The sequence below is a fragment of the Ursus americanus genome, chromosome 29, assembly GCF_024610735.1.
Source record: "Ursus americanus isolate L20-20 chromosome 29, mUrsAme1.1.p, whole genome shotgun sequence".
NCBI classification, from domain to species: domain Eukaryota; kingdom Metazoa; phylum Chordata; class Mammalia; order Carnivora; family Ursidae; genus Ursus; species Ursus americanus.
Window position 1 is genome coordinate 9,874,306 of NC_142155.1, and position 14,835 is coordinate 9,889,140.

Here is a 14,835-nt window from a genome sequence, read left to right on the forward strand (position 1 = left end):
AAATACCCTGCAGTTTCCTTCTCATTTTGTTTGGTTCTCACAAGACTCACTGATCTGTATAATTTCCCCATATTTACTGCCTTAATTTGTTTTACTTCTATTTACTAATTTTGATCTTTCCCTCTAATAGATTACATTTTTGATAAATTCTGTCCACCCAAAATCAACTAAATTAATTATCAAGTCAACAGAAAGTCAGATCTGTCCATCCAGGGTTGCCAAGTCTTCCCAGACCTCCCAACCAACCTTCTTTACTGTTTATTACCAATCATGCATTATCAACCTTTGCAAATACTTGACTCATTTCTTCCTCAGACCGCCTGCTCTAGGAATGTCCAGAAATTCTGGGCAGTTTTGCTGTTCTTCAAGAGACAGATTAGGTCAACTAACTACAGAGGCCTGATCTCATAAGCCACAATGAAACCTTCCCTAAGCTCCAAAAGGGAAATGGCTGGGTTGTCTTTTCTTTTCTTTTTTTTTTTTTTAAAGATTTTATTTATTTGACAGAGATAGAGACAGCCAGCGAGAGAGGGAACACAAACAGGGGGAGTGGGAGAGGAAGAAGCAGGCTCCCAGCGGAGGAGCCCGATGTGGGGCTCGATCCCGTAACGCCGGGATCACGCCCTGAGCCAAAGGCAGACGCTTAACCGCTGTGCCACCCAGGCGCCCCTGGGTTGTCTTTTCAACTACAGAACAGGGCGCCTGGGTGGCTCAGTTGGTTAAGTGTCTGCCTTTGGCTCAGGTCATGATCTCGGGGTCCTGGGATAGAGTCTCCCGTTGGGCTCCCTGCCCAGCAGGGAGTCTGCTTCTTTGCCCTTCCCCTGGCTCGTGCGTGAGCGCTCTCTCTCTCTCAAATAAATAAAATCTTAAAAAAGAAATAAACTACAGAACATACTGGAACACACCTAATGACTAATCAAAAAAAATGTTATCTTGGAATCTAGCAGGATGGTGACGACCTCAAAGAAAAGCCCTTGACCATCCAACTTAAAAGAAAAAAAAATTTTTTTAAGATCTTATTTGAGAGAGAGAGAGAGAGAGACAGCGGGGGTGGGGAGAGGGAGAAGCAAACTCTCTGCTGAGCAAGAAGCCCAATGAGGGACTTGATCCCAGGACCCTGGGATCACATCCTGAGCTGAAGGCAGACGCTTAACCAACTCAGCCACCCAGGCATCCCCCAACTTAAAAATTTTTTTAAAATAATTTGTTTATGGGGCGCCTGGATGGCTCACTCGTTGGGCGTCTGCCTTCGGCTCAGGGCGTGATCCCGGAGTCCTGGGATCGAGCCCCACATCAGGCTCCTCCGCTGGGAGCCTGCTTCTTCCTCTCCACCCCCCACCCCCGCCTATGTTCCCTCTTTCGCTGGCTGTCTCTCTTTCTCTGTCAAATAAATAAAATTTAAAAAAAATTTTGTTTATAAGCCTTGGAACTGTTCTCAAATCCAAACTTCAAGACTTGCTTTGAATCAAGCCTAAGCCTCAGAGTTCAGAGCTCTCGCACAGAGAGGACAAGTTAGCATACCTCAACAGAACACAAGAGAAAAATCTAACACATCAGCGTACTTCCCTATAATCCTGACAGGAAATGTGTATGCAGTTACTTACGTATCTCTTCTGTTAAAATGCCTGTTCAAAGTCTGGTTCAACTTGTGAGTGCTTAGCACAGAGCCTGGCATGTATACAGTAAATGCAATAAATGTATTTTGACCAATTTTCTATCTTTCTAGCTATATATATCTAGGCATTGATAAAGTGAGTTCATTTAGGGAGACTGAATGCTAGACTGTAAATACTCTGCTGAAATCAAATATGGTGACTGGGACCCTGGTTTCTCCCGAAGGGAAAGATACCTGAATTTTTTTAAAAAAAGCACTTGGCTAAATTATTATTTTCAAAATCACTTTAATAAAATGGCTACTCTTGGGATTAGTTTGGTAAAAATGTAAAACTGCTAGCCTTTTCATTCACATTTTTATTCATTGATTAGCATTTTATTTTATTTTACTTTATTTTATATTTTTAAAGATTTATTTATTTGACAGAAGGAGAGAGAGATTACAAGTAGGGGAGCAGCAGGCAGAGGGAGAAGAAGAAGCAGGCTCCTCACTGAGTGGGAGCCCGATGCGGGGCTTGATCCCAGGACCTGGGGATCATGACCTGAGCTGAAGGCAGACACTTAACTGACTGAGCTACCCAGGCACCCCTAGCATTTTAAACTGTATTAAAAATAATCACTTACTCCGCTGGCAATGTTACCTCAATACACATTAGTCACATTTAATGCAAATTCTAGTTATATAAATTTGAAATAGTACAATATTTGTCAAAACAAAGCATGATGTTATAAATTCTTTGCACAGGGTCTGAAATAATGTGAACTTTCCTAAATTTAAACAAACACCAGGAATACTGAGTAGATTATAAGCTATATACTACTGCCACCTCCCAGTGCCACTTAGCTGGTAAATATATCCACTGGCCTCATTTGTCAATCAGGCTGTCACTCCTGTGAATAAGAGTTCTTGGTTTGGGTGACTACAATGCAGGTTCTTTAACACTTACTGTTACTATAATTAAAGATCTGCTTAATATCCTCTAACAGTAGTGTCAGTGCTTTGGGAAATTCCTATGAAAATGAAAACTTGGGAATAGAAATGATAAGACACCATGATGAGATGAAAGTCAAACAAGGACTCATTATGCCAGGCTGTTAATCAAGGAGAGAACATTCGAAGATTAGCGATAATAAAAAGCAGCATTAAAACGGGTACACCTTTAAGTCCACAAAATCCCTCACAAGGAAAACAGGGTTTAAAAAAAAAAAAAGGAAAAATATAAAAGAAAAATATATTGGAGACATAGCTGCAAGATCAGTGCCACCATACTCGCTTTTTTTTTTTTTTTTTAAGATTTTATTTATTTATTTGACAGAGATAGAGACAGCCAGCGAGAGAGGGAACACAAGCAGGGGGAGTGGGAGAGGAAGAAGCAAGCTCATAGCGGAGGAGCCTGATGTGGGGCTCGATCCCATAATGCCGGGATCACGCCCTGAGCCGAAGGCAGACGCCCAACGACTGCACCACCCAGGCGCCCCCACCATACTCGCTTCTAAGCTACAATGATTTTATATTTATCCTTCTGGGCACCTCCCCACCTGAATTAGCTTACATTTTCTTAAACAGGAAGAATGAGTGGTGAGATATGCAGATTTTGAACTATGCAATGTCCTTAAGAACGTATCTATGAAGCAAAAGCTCTATATTAATGTGCTTTAGATTCAGAGTCCATATAACCAGAATGATAAAAGCAAGGACAAAAAAATACCCCTAACATGTAGCAAGGAACTCTGCCAGTAAGTCCACAGAATTTAAAATACTGTGTCTAACCAAAGAGGTTTTTGGGGTGCCTGGGTGTCTCAGTCGGTTGGGTGTCCCACTCTTCATTTAGGCTCAGGTCATGATCTCAGGGTTGTGAAACTGAGCCCTGCATTGGGCTCCACGCTCAGTGCAGAGTCTGCTTGAGATTCGCTTCCTTTGCCCCTCCCCACCCTCACACGTGTGCACTCTTTCTAAAATAAATAAATAAATACGTTTAAAAAAAGAGAGGCTTCCAATTATTCCACACTTATAAAAGAAGGCAGATTAACAGTATTTCTGGGTTTGTACCCTCTAAATCTTCGGAAAGCCAGAAGAACTCAATGGGAGCCTCAGAAATATTTTTTTAAAAAATAAAAATAATAATTTAGAATCATAATAAAGAGATGAGTTACATCTAAAGGATTTTGAAAAAAAGCCAAAAGTAAGCTAAATTCATTTAAAATAGGGGATCCAAAAAAATAAAAAATAAGTTAAAAGGGGAATCCAGAAGTAATGTCTCTCTGATACAATCTCACTTTTCTGTAAAAAGTGAGAAAAGTCTATATTAAAAGTGCATACCTGAGAGGCAGACTTTTACCAATACTTATAGAAGCCTCTGGAATTAACTTTTTCCATTTAGAACTTGAAAACTCAATGGATTTTAGCACAGAAATGCCTTCTTCCAAAGAAGACTTCATCCAAGAAGCTCTTTCATATCGTTGTTGGGACACACAGCCAACTTCCTTATACCCTAGAAGAGGGGGGAAAGAATATAGTGAGAGAGGTTTTAAAGAAGAATAAACCTGGCTGAGGACTCAGTGAAGGGCTACCTCGGAAGGTGAGCCTGCTGTCGGCATTATCAGGGCGCAGTGACAAACGGAACTCTGCTCGGCTTGTAAACATGCGGTATGGTTCGTTGGTACCCAGCGTGGTGAGGTCATCAATCAAGACTCCTATGTAGCCTTCTGTTCGGCTGACGACAAAAGGAGGCTTGCGTTTGACCCGAAGACTTGCATTGATTCCAGCTATTACACCCTACGAGAGGACCGAAATGTTTAAAAGGCCATTATGAACTGAACGAAGAGCTACCCTACTCAGAACACTACCTGGGAAAAGCCTCATTGGGTAGTAAGAAAGCAGGCACTGCCCGGAAGAGAGAGAACAGAGAAAATGTGATACATATTTGAAAACAGAATACAGGTAATGTGCCACTTTAGCATGCTATGTTTCATTGTTTTCAAAAATATTTAACATTCCTGATAAGCTCTAAGTGGGCTAACATATTCTTTAAAATCCACCCATAAAACTCTTCTAGCCTTTTCTCACTTACAAGTAAAAATAACATAACTTCTCACTTAAAAGGAATATGATAATTTGCAATAAAGTTATGTTGAAAGAACTAAATTTTCTTTTTCAAAAAATTTCAGGGGCACCTGGCTGGCTCATCAGTAGAGCATGCAACTCTTGATCTTGGGGTTATTAAGTGTGAGCCCCACGTTGGGTGTAGAGATTACTTAAAAATAAAATCTTTAAAAAATTTCAAAATACAGTAAATCTAATCAAATATGATAGACCTAGGAGCTCAGAAAAGAGAAAACCACAAGTGTTTAGCGCAGCATAAGAAATACCGCCAATGATACTGTAATAGGGATGTAATGGGGCGGATGGTAGCCACATCTGTGGTGAACACAGCATAATGTATAAAATATATATATGTCAAATCGCTCAGTTGTACACTTGAAACTAATGTAGCACTGTGTGTCAACTACATGCAAATAACAATATTAAAAAAAAAAAAAACATAACCCCCAAGTGTTTTTTAAATTCTATTGTATATCGTAGCCATCCCTGTATACTCTGAAACAGAAATAAGTCTTCTATTACAATTTATGAGTTGTATCTAACATCTGTATAGTTATCACAACAGAAATTAAAAGGAGGAACACCAGTTAAATAGTCCTTTTCTGTTTACAGTAACATTCGAGCAACCGCTTACTTGAGCTGCAGCTTCCTCATAACCAGTAGTGCCATTTATCTGTCCAGCAAAGAAGAGCCGCTGCACCAAATGAGTCTCAAGAGAAGGAGTGATCTGACGGGGGTCTAGGTAATCATATTGAACACCATAGCCTGACCAAAAAATAAATGATACAAAATACGTAAAAACAGAGCTGGATTTGTCTCAAAGCAGAGATGCAAAGCTTATCGTTAAATGCTCTTGAAAAACAAAGAATATTTTAAATGCATAGATGTTGGGCTTTGTCTTCTGAGCCTCTAGGCAACTATGACCGTAGCTAAGACCTCCTCAACTGTCTGCTAAAGCAGTGGTGAGCTCATATGGAAGGGCAGCTGTGGTTCTCTTTACCTGGCTGAATCATTTTGGCTTTCTCCAAGCCTTTGATGCATGTGATCATTTTCTCTTGTAATTCAGCTGGTAGTGTCACAGATAACCCTTGGGGGTAGATGAGGTCAGAATCCATTCCTTCAGGTTCCAGCCAAACCTGATGTAGACGGTTTGGAAAACGCAAAACCTTTGATTCAATGGATGGACAGTATCTAGAATAGGACAATGAAATTTAAAAATTTAATGAAGCAAACAAAATAGGGTTGACAGCATTCCTTAAAGTAATGTTTTGTCCTTACCGGGGTCCTCTTGTAGTTTCCTTAACGTGACTATTAAGGTGAAGGTTCTCAAGGACAATCTCATCCACTCGAGGGTTGGTGTGAGTCAAGTAACATGGCAGCTGATCTTCTGGCTAAAATATAGGAACTACTTATAACAATGTTTGCTTCTTTACTAGTTTGCCTTTTACTCAAATAAATTACACACATGATATGCACTTATTTTCTAGACATTAAACTGATGCCTAATGCTGAGTACTACTAATGAAGTATTCTTGTCAAAAACAACCCAAAAGATGAACCTAAATTTAAACAAGCCTCTAGGGGCGCCTGGGTGGCTCAGATCATTAAGCACCTGCCTTCGGCTCAAGTCATGATCTCCAGGTCCTGGGATCGAGCCCCACTTGAGGATCCCAGTTCAGCAGGGAGTCTGCTTCTCCCTCTCCCTCTCCCCCTATTTGTGCTCTCTCTCTCTCAAATAAATAAATAAACTAAAGCAAAAACAAAAAAACGAGCCTCTAGATCTACCAATTTACATAAGATATAGAAAATGGAAGAAAATATTTAAGGCACCAAAAGGAAGAAATCAGAGAAATCTAGAATGTGGGAAATTCTAGACAACAGATGGCTCAGTTTCTTCCACATATGTAAAAAAAAAAAAAAAAAAAGGAGGGGAACTGTTGTTATAAGGCATATCATCCAACTCAATGTATGGTCCTTATCTGGTCCTTATATTCTGGGTGTGATAATGATATTGTGGTTGGTTTTTTACAAAGTTCTCATCTGTTAAAGACATATACCAAAGTATTTACAAGTGAAATGATGTGATATTTGGGACTGTAGCTTTAAAACTTCACAAGAAGTCGGGATGCCTGGGTGGCTCAGTGGGTTGAGTGTCTGCCTTCAGCTCAGGTCATGATGCCAGGATCCTGGGATCGAATACCCCACTGGGCTCCTTGCTCAGTGGGGAGCCTGCTTCTCCCCCTGCTTGTGCTCACTCTCTCTCTCTCTGACAAATAAATAAATAAAAACTTAAAAACAAACAAACAAAAAACTTCACAAGAAGAAAGTGTTAAGAAAAGATTAAACAGAAACGCCAGAAAATGTTACTTGTTGAAGCTGGGTGATGGACACAGAGATTCATTATGCTATTTTTTTCTACTTTCCATAAACTTGAAATTTTATAATGAACAGTTTAAAAATATACACACTAAGAAAGTAGCATCACAATTTACATTTTACCAATGCAAAAATATAAAAGTGACTTGCTCAAGATAGCAGAATATTTGGAGCCACTTATCAAGATAGCACTCACCAGAAACTAGGACCGTCAATTATTAGTCCTCAATTTTAAACACACAATATACCTTTTTTTATAATTTCAAACGTAGGCAAAAGTAGCCTGTACTCTTCAAAAATACCAGTGTCATGAAAGACTGAGGAACTGTTCCAGATGAAAGAGAAATGACAATTAAACACTATATTTTTTCCTGGATTGGGGGGAAAAAAAAAGTTGCTATAAAGAACAATATTGGGACAATCAGCAAAATCTGACCATGAACTATATTTATATTAGATAACAGCACTGTATCAATGTTAAATTCCCCAAATTTCATTACTGCAATGAGGTTATATAAGAGCGTGTCTCTGTGCTTAGTTGAAATCCATACTCAAGTATTTAGAAGTAAAGGGTCATGATCTCTACAACTTACTCTCAAATGTTCTGGAAAAAGAAAAGAATAAGGATAAATGTCTTTATTACTGTTTTATAGATAAATATAAACATATATCTCTGTATTTCTATATGTAAAGATAAATATGGTAAAATATTAACAGTGGGTGAATTTCAGTGGTTTACAAGAGTTTGTTTTAATGGTCTTGCAATCTTTATGTAAGTCTGAAATTGTTTCAAAAAAGTTTAAACTGGCAAAATTATTGAAGTAATGAAACTTAAAGAACTTATGGGAAACACCCAATTAGCCAAATTAGCTAATCCTTTTAAAGATCACTCTTTTGTACCCTAAGTGAAGGAATGAAGGGAGGAAGGGAAGAAGAGAGAAAGAAGAAAGGGAGGAAGAGGGGGATGGAGGGAAGGTTAGGTTATGTTCTGCTGTGAATAGCCACCGGCAACTGTAAAGTTAAATTTTCATAAATTATCTTACCTTAATCCACACTGTCTCATTGATAAAACTGAATGGTATGGATGGATTATCTGGCGTCTGCTTCTTTAGAATGCTGAAATTAACCGACTCTTTGGCAATTCGGGGTGGAGTCCCAGTCTTCAATCTTCCCACCACAAACCCCAACTTCTCCAGAGTCTGAGCTAACCCTATGGAAGGCTGATCACCTAAACGCCCCGCCGGATGCGTCTCCAATCCAATTACAATCACGCCTCTCAGGAACGTCCCGGTAGTTAGAATCACACTCTCTGCATGTACTGTGCTTCCATCCGCTAAAGGATAAGAAAGAGTAACATTGGGACCTGTTACCATGGATCTAATTGAAATGTGGCTATTTTACATTAGAACTACAGAGAAAATTTGTCTTTAGAAATTTGAGAAAGAATTTTAAATGAGTAAGAGGGCTGAATGTTATTAATACCAAGAATCCGAGACAGCTGGGAGAACATAATAACATATAAAAACTAATTCACATGTTCCTAAGATCATGTTAGTGTGTTGAAAAGTTAATTTTTTAAATTAATTTTAGACTCCTGGTTAAATATGACAGACTACCTCACATGATGTCTTCCCCCTCGTAAAACTCCAAGAAAATGAAATAAAGGGGCAAAAAAAGGTGGAAGAGCAATAACTGATCCAGCAGAGGGGAGAAGGCTATAACTCAGGAATCTGAGGAGAATGTACCAATGAGAATGAAATAATTTGCTCTGCAAAGCTTGCACTGGAGAACTGAGAATGAGAACTAAAGAACGTAGGAACAAAGGTTGGGGCTGAAAACGAGAGAAATAGTTAAAGCTATATATAAAGGTTTTGTGTGTAGACAGACCTATCTCACAGGAAAATGTTAAGCTTATTCTTTGGGTAATGGGGAGTTACTGTCTAGTGGGTACAGTTTCAGTTTAGGATGATGAAGTAGTTCTGGAAATGGGCGGTGGTAACAGTTGTACAACATTGTGAATGTACTTAATGGTACTGAACTGTACACTTAAAAACGGCAAAAATAGCAAATTTTATGGTATTATATTTTGTCACAATAAAAATTGTGCCTATAAAATATAAACAAAGTCAAAAAATAACATTAAAACAATTTTTTTAAAGATTTTATTTATTTATTTGACAGAGAGAGGAAGAGAGCACAAGCAGGGGGAGCAGCAGGAAGAGGGAGAAGCAGGCTCCCCGCTGAGCAGGGAGCCTGATGCAGGGCTCGATCCCAGGACCCCTGGGATCATGACCCGAGCTGAAGGCAGTCCCTTAACCAACTGAGCCGCACCCCAAAAAATAGCATTTAAAGTTACTAAATTAAGTAACAGAAGTATAAACAAATTAGAGGTATAAAGGTCTTCACTAATAAAAATATAATCATTTAGTCTGTAGAGGAAAGGAGGAAGGGGAGAGAAAAGGAAATGAAAATAAAACTAATTTAGTAACTATTCAGAGAGGAAAGCCAGTAAACACTGACAGAAGAAAGAGAAGATTAAGCACATTATATAAAATCAGTTACTAAAGTAATCACCAGAACAAAAACACAAACTTAAAAAAAGAAATAGCTCCCCAAAGCAAAGACACAGATTAAGTGGTTAAAAAAACAACAGTACAGAACAGTGTGGATAATATGCTATTGCTATGTGATAAAATACATATATATCTGTATGCATGAAGATATATACATATCCAGATGGAGAGACTACACAAGAAACTAGAAATGCTCCCGAGGAAGAAAACTGATTGGCTGGGGGACAAGATGAGAAAGACACCACCTTTTCACTCCACATTCTTTTGTCTCCTTTAAACTGTTTACTATGTATATGTATTCCCCATTCAAAAAAATTAATAAATCGATAATAAAAATTACGTTCAAAACAGGGGAATTAAGTCAAAAACTGTATTTTAAATGATGAGACTCTCTATCCCAGCCCTCTCACCATTTTGTTCCCAGAATGCCAGCAGGTAGCCATATTAGCCCTCTTGGCAGAAGACTGATTATTTTACCGAATCAGTCATCAATGTTTGGTAGCTCACCAACAAAAAGGCCAGTCCAACACCTAATCACCAGATTATTATAGAGTAGGGCGAGAAATAAAATTTAACGGTACACACATGAATCTTCCAGTGTTTTACTGCCTCATTTAAGAATCTGACAGCCTAGGGGCTCCTGGGTGGTAGTCGGTTAAGCATCTGACTCTTGGTTTCGGCTCAGGATGTGATCTAAGGGTCCCGAGATCAAGCCCCGCGTCAGACTCTGTGCTCAGTGTTGAGTCTGCTTGAGATTCTCTCTCCCTCTCCCTCTTCCCCTCCCACTTGTGCTCTCTCTTTCTCTCTAAAATAAATAAATGAATCTTTAAAAAAATAAATAAAAATAAAAATCTGACAGCCAAAGTTCCCTAGACACTTGAGGAAGGCCATGTACATGAAAATAAGCAGCCAAATAAACAGGATAAAGAATCTGGAGAAAATAACACATAGATCAAAGGAACCTTCAAAAATCGATAATTAAAATCCTTTTATGGATTAAAGAAGATATTAAATTCAGAAACCAAAACAAGATGCTAAGAAACAATCAGAAATGAAATTATAAATGAAAATATGGTGAAATTTAAAAAATTCATTACAAGGATTTGGACAATAAATTTAAGGAAGTTGTCTAAGAAAATAGGTCAAAATGACAAAAATAAAAATAGACGAAGCCCAGAAGACCAATCCAGAAAGGGATAGGAGTTACAGAAAGAAAGCATGGAGAAATAATAGAAGAAAATATACAGATCAAGGACAGATTTCCAGATTAAAAGGGAACACTTAGTATCCCACCATAATGAATGAACAAAGAGCAGACTAAGGGACACTACTTCAAAATTTCAGAAGACCAAAGACAAATACAAGATCCCAGCTTTTAGAAAGGAAAAAACCTTTCATATACAAAAAAATATAAATATACATTGAGCTTTTTTTAATTGTTGGTTTTTGTGTTTGTTTTTTAGTAGGCTCCACTAAAGCCCCCTAGTGTGGGGCTTGAACTCACAACCCTGAGAACAAGGCCTGAGCTGAGATCAAGAGTGAGACATTTAACCAACTGCGCCACACAAGCACCCCAAGTTTTTTCCTTTTTTAAAGATTTTATTTTTGATTCTAGTCCATACTGACTTAAAAAATTTTTTTTAACGTAATTTTAGTTAGCTAATATACAGTGCAATACTGGTTTCAGGAGTCAGTGATTCATCACTTGCATACAACACTGTGCTCATCACAAGTGTCCTCTTTAATACCCATCACCTATCTCGCCCATCCCCCACTGACCTCCCTCCATCCAACCCTCAGTTTGTACTCTATGGTTAAGAGTTTCTTGGGGCGCCTGGGTGGCACAGCGGTTAAGCATCTGCCTTCGGCTCAGGGCGTGATCCCGACGTTGTGGGATCGAGCCCCACATCAGGCTCCTCTGCTATGAGCCTGCTTCTTCCTCTCCCACTCCCACACTGTGTTCCCTCTCTCGCTGGCTGACTCTGTCTCTGTCAAATAAATAAATAAATAATCTTTAAAAAAAAAAAAAAGAGTTTCTTGGGGCGCCTGGGTAGCACAGTCGTTAAGCGTCTGCCTTCGGCTCAGGGCATGATCCCAGCGTTCTGGGATTGAGTCCCACATTAGGCTCCTCGGCTGGGAGCCTGCTTCTTCCTCTCCCACTCCCCTGCTGTGTTCCCTCTCTTGCTGGCTGTCTCTCTGTCACATGAATAAATAAAAAAAAAAAAAAAGAGTTTCTTGTGGTTTGTTTTCCTCTCTCCTTCCCCCACCACATATGTTCATCTGTTTTGTTTAAAGATTTTATTTTAAGGGCACCTGGGTGGCTCAGTCGTTAAGCATCTGCTTTCGGCTCAGGGTGTGATCCCGGTGTTCTGGGATCAAGCCCCACATCAAGCTCCTCTGCTGGGAGCCTGCTTCTTCCTCTCCCACTCCCCCTGCTTGTGTTCCCTCTCTCGCTGGCTGTCTCTATCTCTGTCAAATAAATAAATAAAATCTTTAAAATAAGAAAAAAAGATTTTATCTATTTATTCTAGACAGAGAGAGTGAGAGAGCACAAGCAGAGGGAGCAGCAGAAGGAGAGGGAGAAGCTGGCTCCTCACCAAGCAGGGAGCCTGATGTGGGGCTTGATCCCAGGACCCTGGGATCATGACCCAAGCCAAAGGCAGACGCTTAACCATCTGAGCCACCCAGAAACCCCTAAAGATTTTATTTTTAAGCAAGCTCTATATCCAATATAGGGCTCAAACTCACAACCCCAAGATCAAGAATCGCATGCTCCAACTGAGCCAGTCAGGTGCCCCAAATATGCAGTGAGCTTTTTAATAGCAAAACTGGAACCTAAAAGATAATGCAACAAGACTGTCAAAATTCTCAAAAAAAAATTTTAACTAAAATTCTATTCTCAGACAAATTAAGAAGTCAAGTCTAAGGAGAGTTTCAGATATGCTTAAACACAAAAAAACCCTACCTTCCTTGCCTCTTTTCTTAGGAAGCTACGATCCAGCAAAATGAGGCAGTAAGAAAGAAACAGAAGTCTCAAGAAACATGGGATGATGTAACACAGCAAAGTAGTAAAAGGAAGGCTCAAAAGGAAGGCCTAGAGAGCAACTGTCCTGATAATAGCACATGGACTGTGAGGGGGCTGAGGAAGTTGATGTCTCTGGGAGGGAAGCAGCAAAGAAAAAACAGAATTGACAGATTACTTGACTACTGAGAAAATGATAGTTGTTTTTTTTTTTTCCTAAGGAAAAAGCTGAACAAATCCATAAGTAAAATAAGCAAATAAAAAATAAAGCAAATATTAACCCCAGGCAAAGTAAAGAGGTATATGAAAGGAAACAAACATAATACACTACTTGGATGTGCAGTGAACAATATTTAATCACAATATAATCATATAAATACTATCAGTCAAAATTTATAGTATAATTACATTAGAAGGAGAGAAGGAAAGTAGGGGATTAAAGAGAGCTACTATAAAAAATTAATATATAATGTCTATTACTGATAATTTAGGGAGTACAAATACGAGCATATTATTTAGAAATATGTTAAGTACATACCAGAAGTGAAACTGAAATGGTTAAGGAGGTAACAGAGATAACTTTTTCATACAAACTCTTAAATTCTATTTGATTTTTGTAAAAATTATATGCATGCATTATTTTGATTAAAAAATTAATTCATGGGGTGCTTGGGTAGCTCAGCTGGTTAAGTGTCTGACTCTTGATTCCGGCTTAGGTCATGAACTCAGGGTCATGAGATCAAGCCCCACATCGGGCTCTGCCCTGGGCATGAAGCCTGCTTAAAATTCTTTCTCTTCCTCTCGCTCTGCCCCTCCCCCTCTCTAAAAATTAATCCATAACTCCTTTAAATAAAAAATATATAACATTGTATAATATAAATTAAAAAACTTAAAGTCAGGACTAAGAAAAATAAAAATTACAACAGAAGGATCAGGAGAAAAACACATTTATGCAGGCTATAAAGTACTATACTAAGATGGTATAAATGAGCCCAGAATTTGATGGAGCTTCATGAAGATGAAAGAAGCAAAACAATTTTTTATGCAGTCTTCCTTTTCCATGAAGAGAAAACAATTTCCTAGAATAAGCAAAACATCTCCACGTTCTGCTCTAAAATTAATTTTTCACACAGAGTTTGATACTGTGATTATCAACTGCAAGCAGTACACACCTAAAACCACACCGCTGACACGGCATTTCCCAGTGTGCTCAGGCTCTGGTTCTGTAAGAATAAGGTCTTCTACCGCTCCCTCCTGAACAGCAAGCAGCGGTGTGTTTAGGATTTCTTTCTGCCAAAAAAGAACACAGGTTGAAACCTAACAGTTAAATAATCACGACAGTCTCTCCTGTTTTCAAGCCCCACCCTTACCTGCATGTTCTGCTTATAGAGTTTCCTATCAATCTGAGCTCTCAGACCCCAAACAGCCGGTCCCTTACGCCGGTTTAATACTTTGTAATGTACACCAGACTGGTCACAGATTCGAGAACACAGGCCATCCAAGGCATCAACTTCCCTCATTAAATGCCCCTTGCCAATGCCACCAAAGGAAGGATTACAGGACATCTGACCTAAAGAGAACAGACATAAAATAAATAAATATAGGAGCACTCTCACGTAGTGAGTGTTTAATAGGGAAATGTCTATACGTGTGATTAGAATCATCTCATGTAATAAAAAACTTGAAACAAACACCAGAGAAAAAATTAGAAAAGCCCAATGGGATGCAAGAGTCATTCAGGGCATCCTGGAAGACAAACCATTGACTGTAGTTTCTTTTGAATCTTTTCCCTGACACATACTTTTATTGGTTCGTTAGGTTGCCTTTTCCTTTAAAATGTGGCTTTCAAATGTTTACTTCATGAAACCTTCCCCAAATCAAGCATACTTTCAAGAAGTCCCCTGGCACTGATTTCACTGTTATGATCAATTATGTCTTCCATAATGCCATCTGCTGTTTTCTTTTTGCTTATTTTGTAAAAATAATTAAATTATAAGCTTCCTGAAAGTAGAAACCATATTTTATACCTTCTCCTTAAATTCCCCTAGTTTTATTTGGAGGTCTAAACTCATGTGGTTACCTCAATGGTTTTCATGGGAAGTGGAGGGATAGGAAAGCTATGTCAACATCTGTAGGTCCACTATCGC

The 14,835-nt window shown here is 38.8% G+C and overlaps 1 protein-coding gene across 3 annotated transcripts in view; it reads right to left on the reverse strand.

Moving 5' to 3' along the window:
• The window catches only part of MTO1 (mitochondrial tRNA translation optimization 1), a 35,675-nt gene that overhangs the window by 14,818 nt on the left and 6,022 nt on the right, over positions 1-14,835 (reverse strand). For all 3 annotated transcript variants that reach the window (XR_006780706.2, XM_045803679.2, XM_045803692.2), the window contains exons 2-9: positions 14,059-14,258; positions 13,861-13,978; positions 8,137-8,426; positions 5,996-6,108; positions 5,718-5,908; positions 5,352-5,482; positions 4,186-4,390; positions 3,935-4,106 (exon numbers count right to left, since the gene is read on the reverse strand). Coding sequence is in view for 2 of the 3 variants with exons in the window: in XM_045803679.2 (XP_045659635.2) it covers positions 3,935-4,106; positions 4,186-4,390; positions 5,352-5,482; positions 5,718-5,908; positions 5,996-6,108; positions 8,137-8,426; positions 13,861-13,978; positions 14,059-14,258 (1,420 nt within the window). In the remaining variant the exon portion in view is untranslated. The remainder of the gene's footprint in view (positions 1-3,934; positions 4,107-4,185; positions 4,391-5,351; positions 5,483-5,717; positions 5,909-5,995; positions 6,109-8,136; positions 8,427-13,860; positions 13,979-14,058; positions 14,259-14,835) is intronic.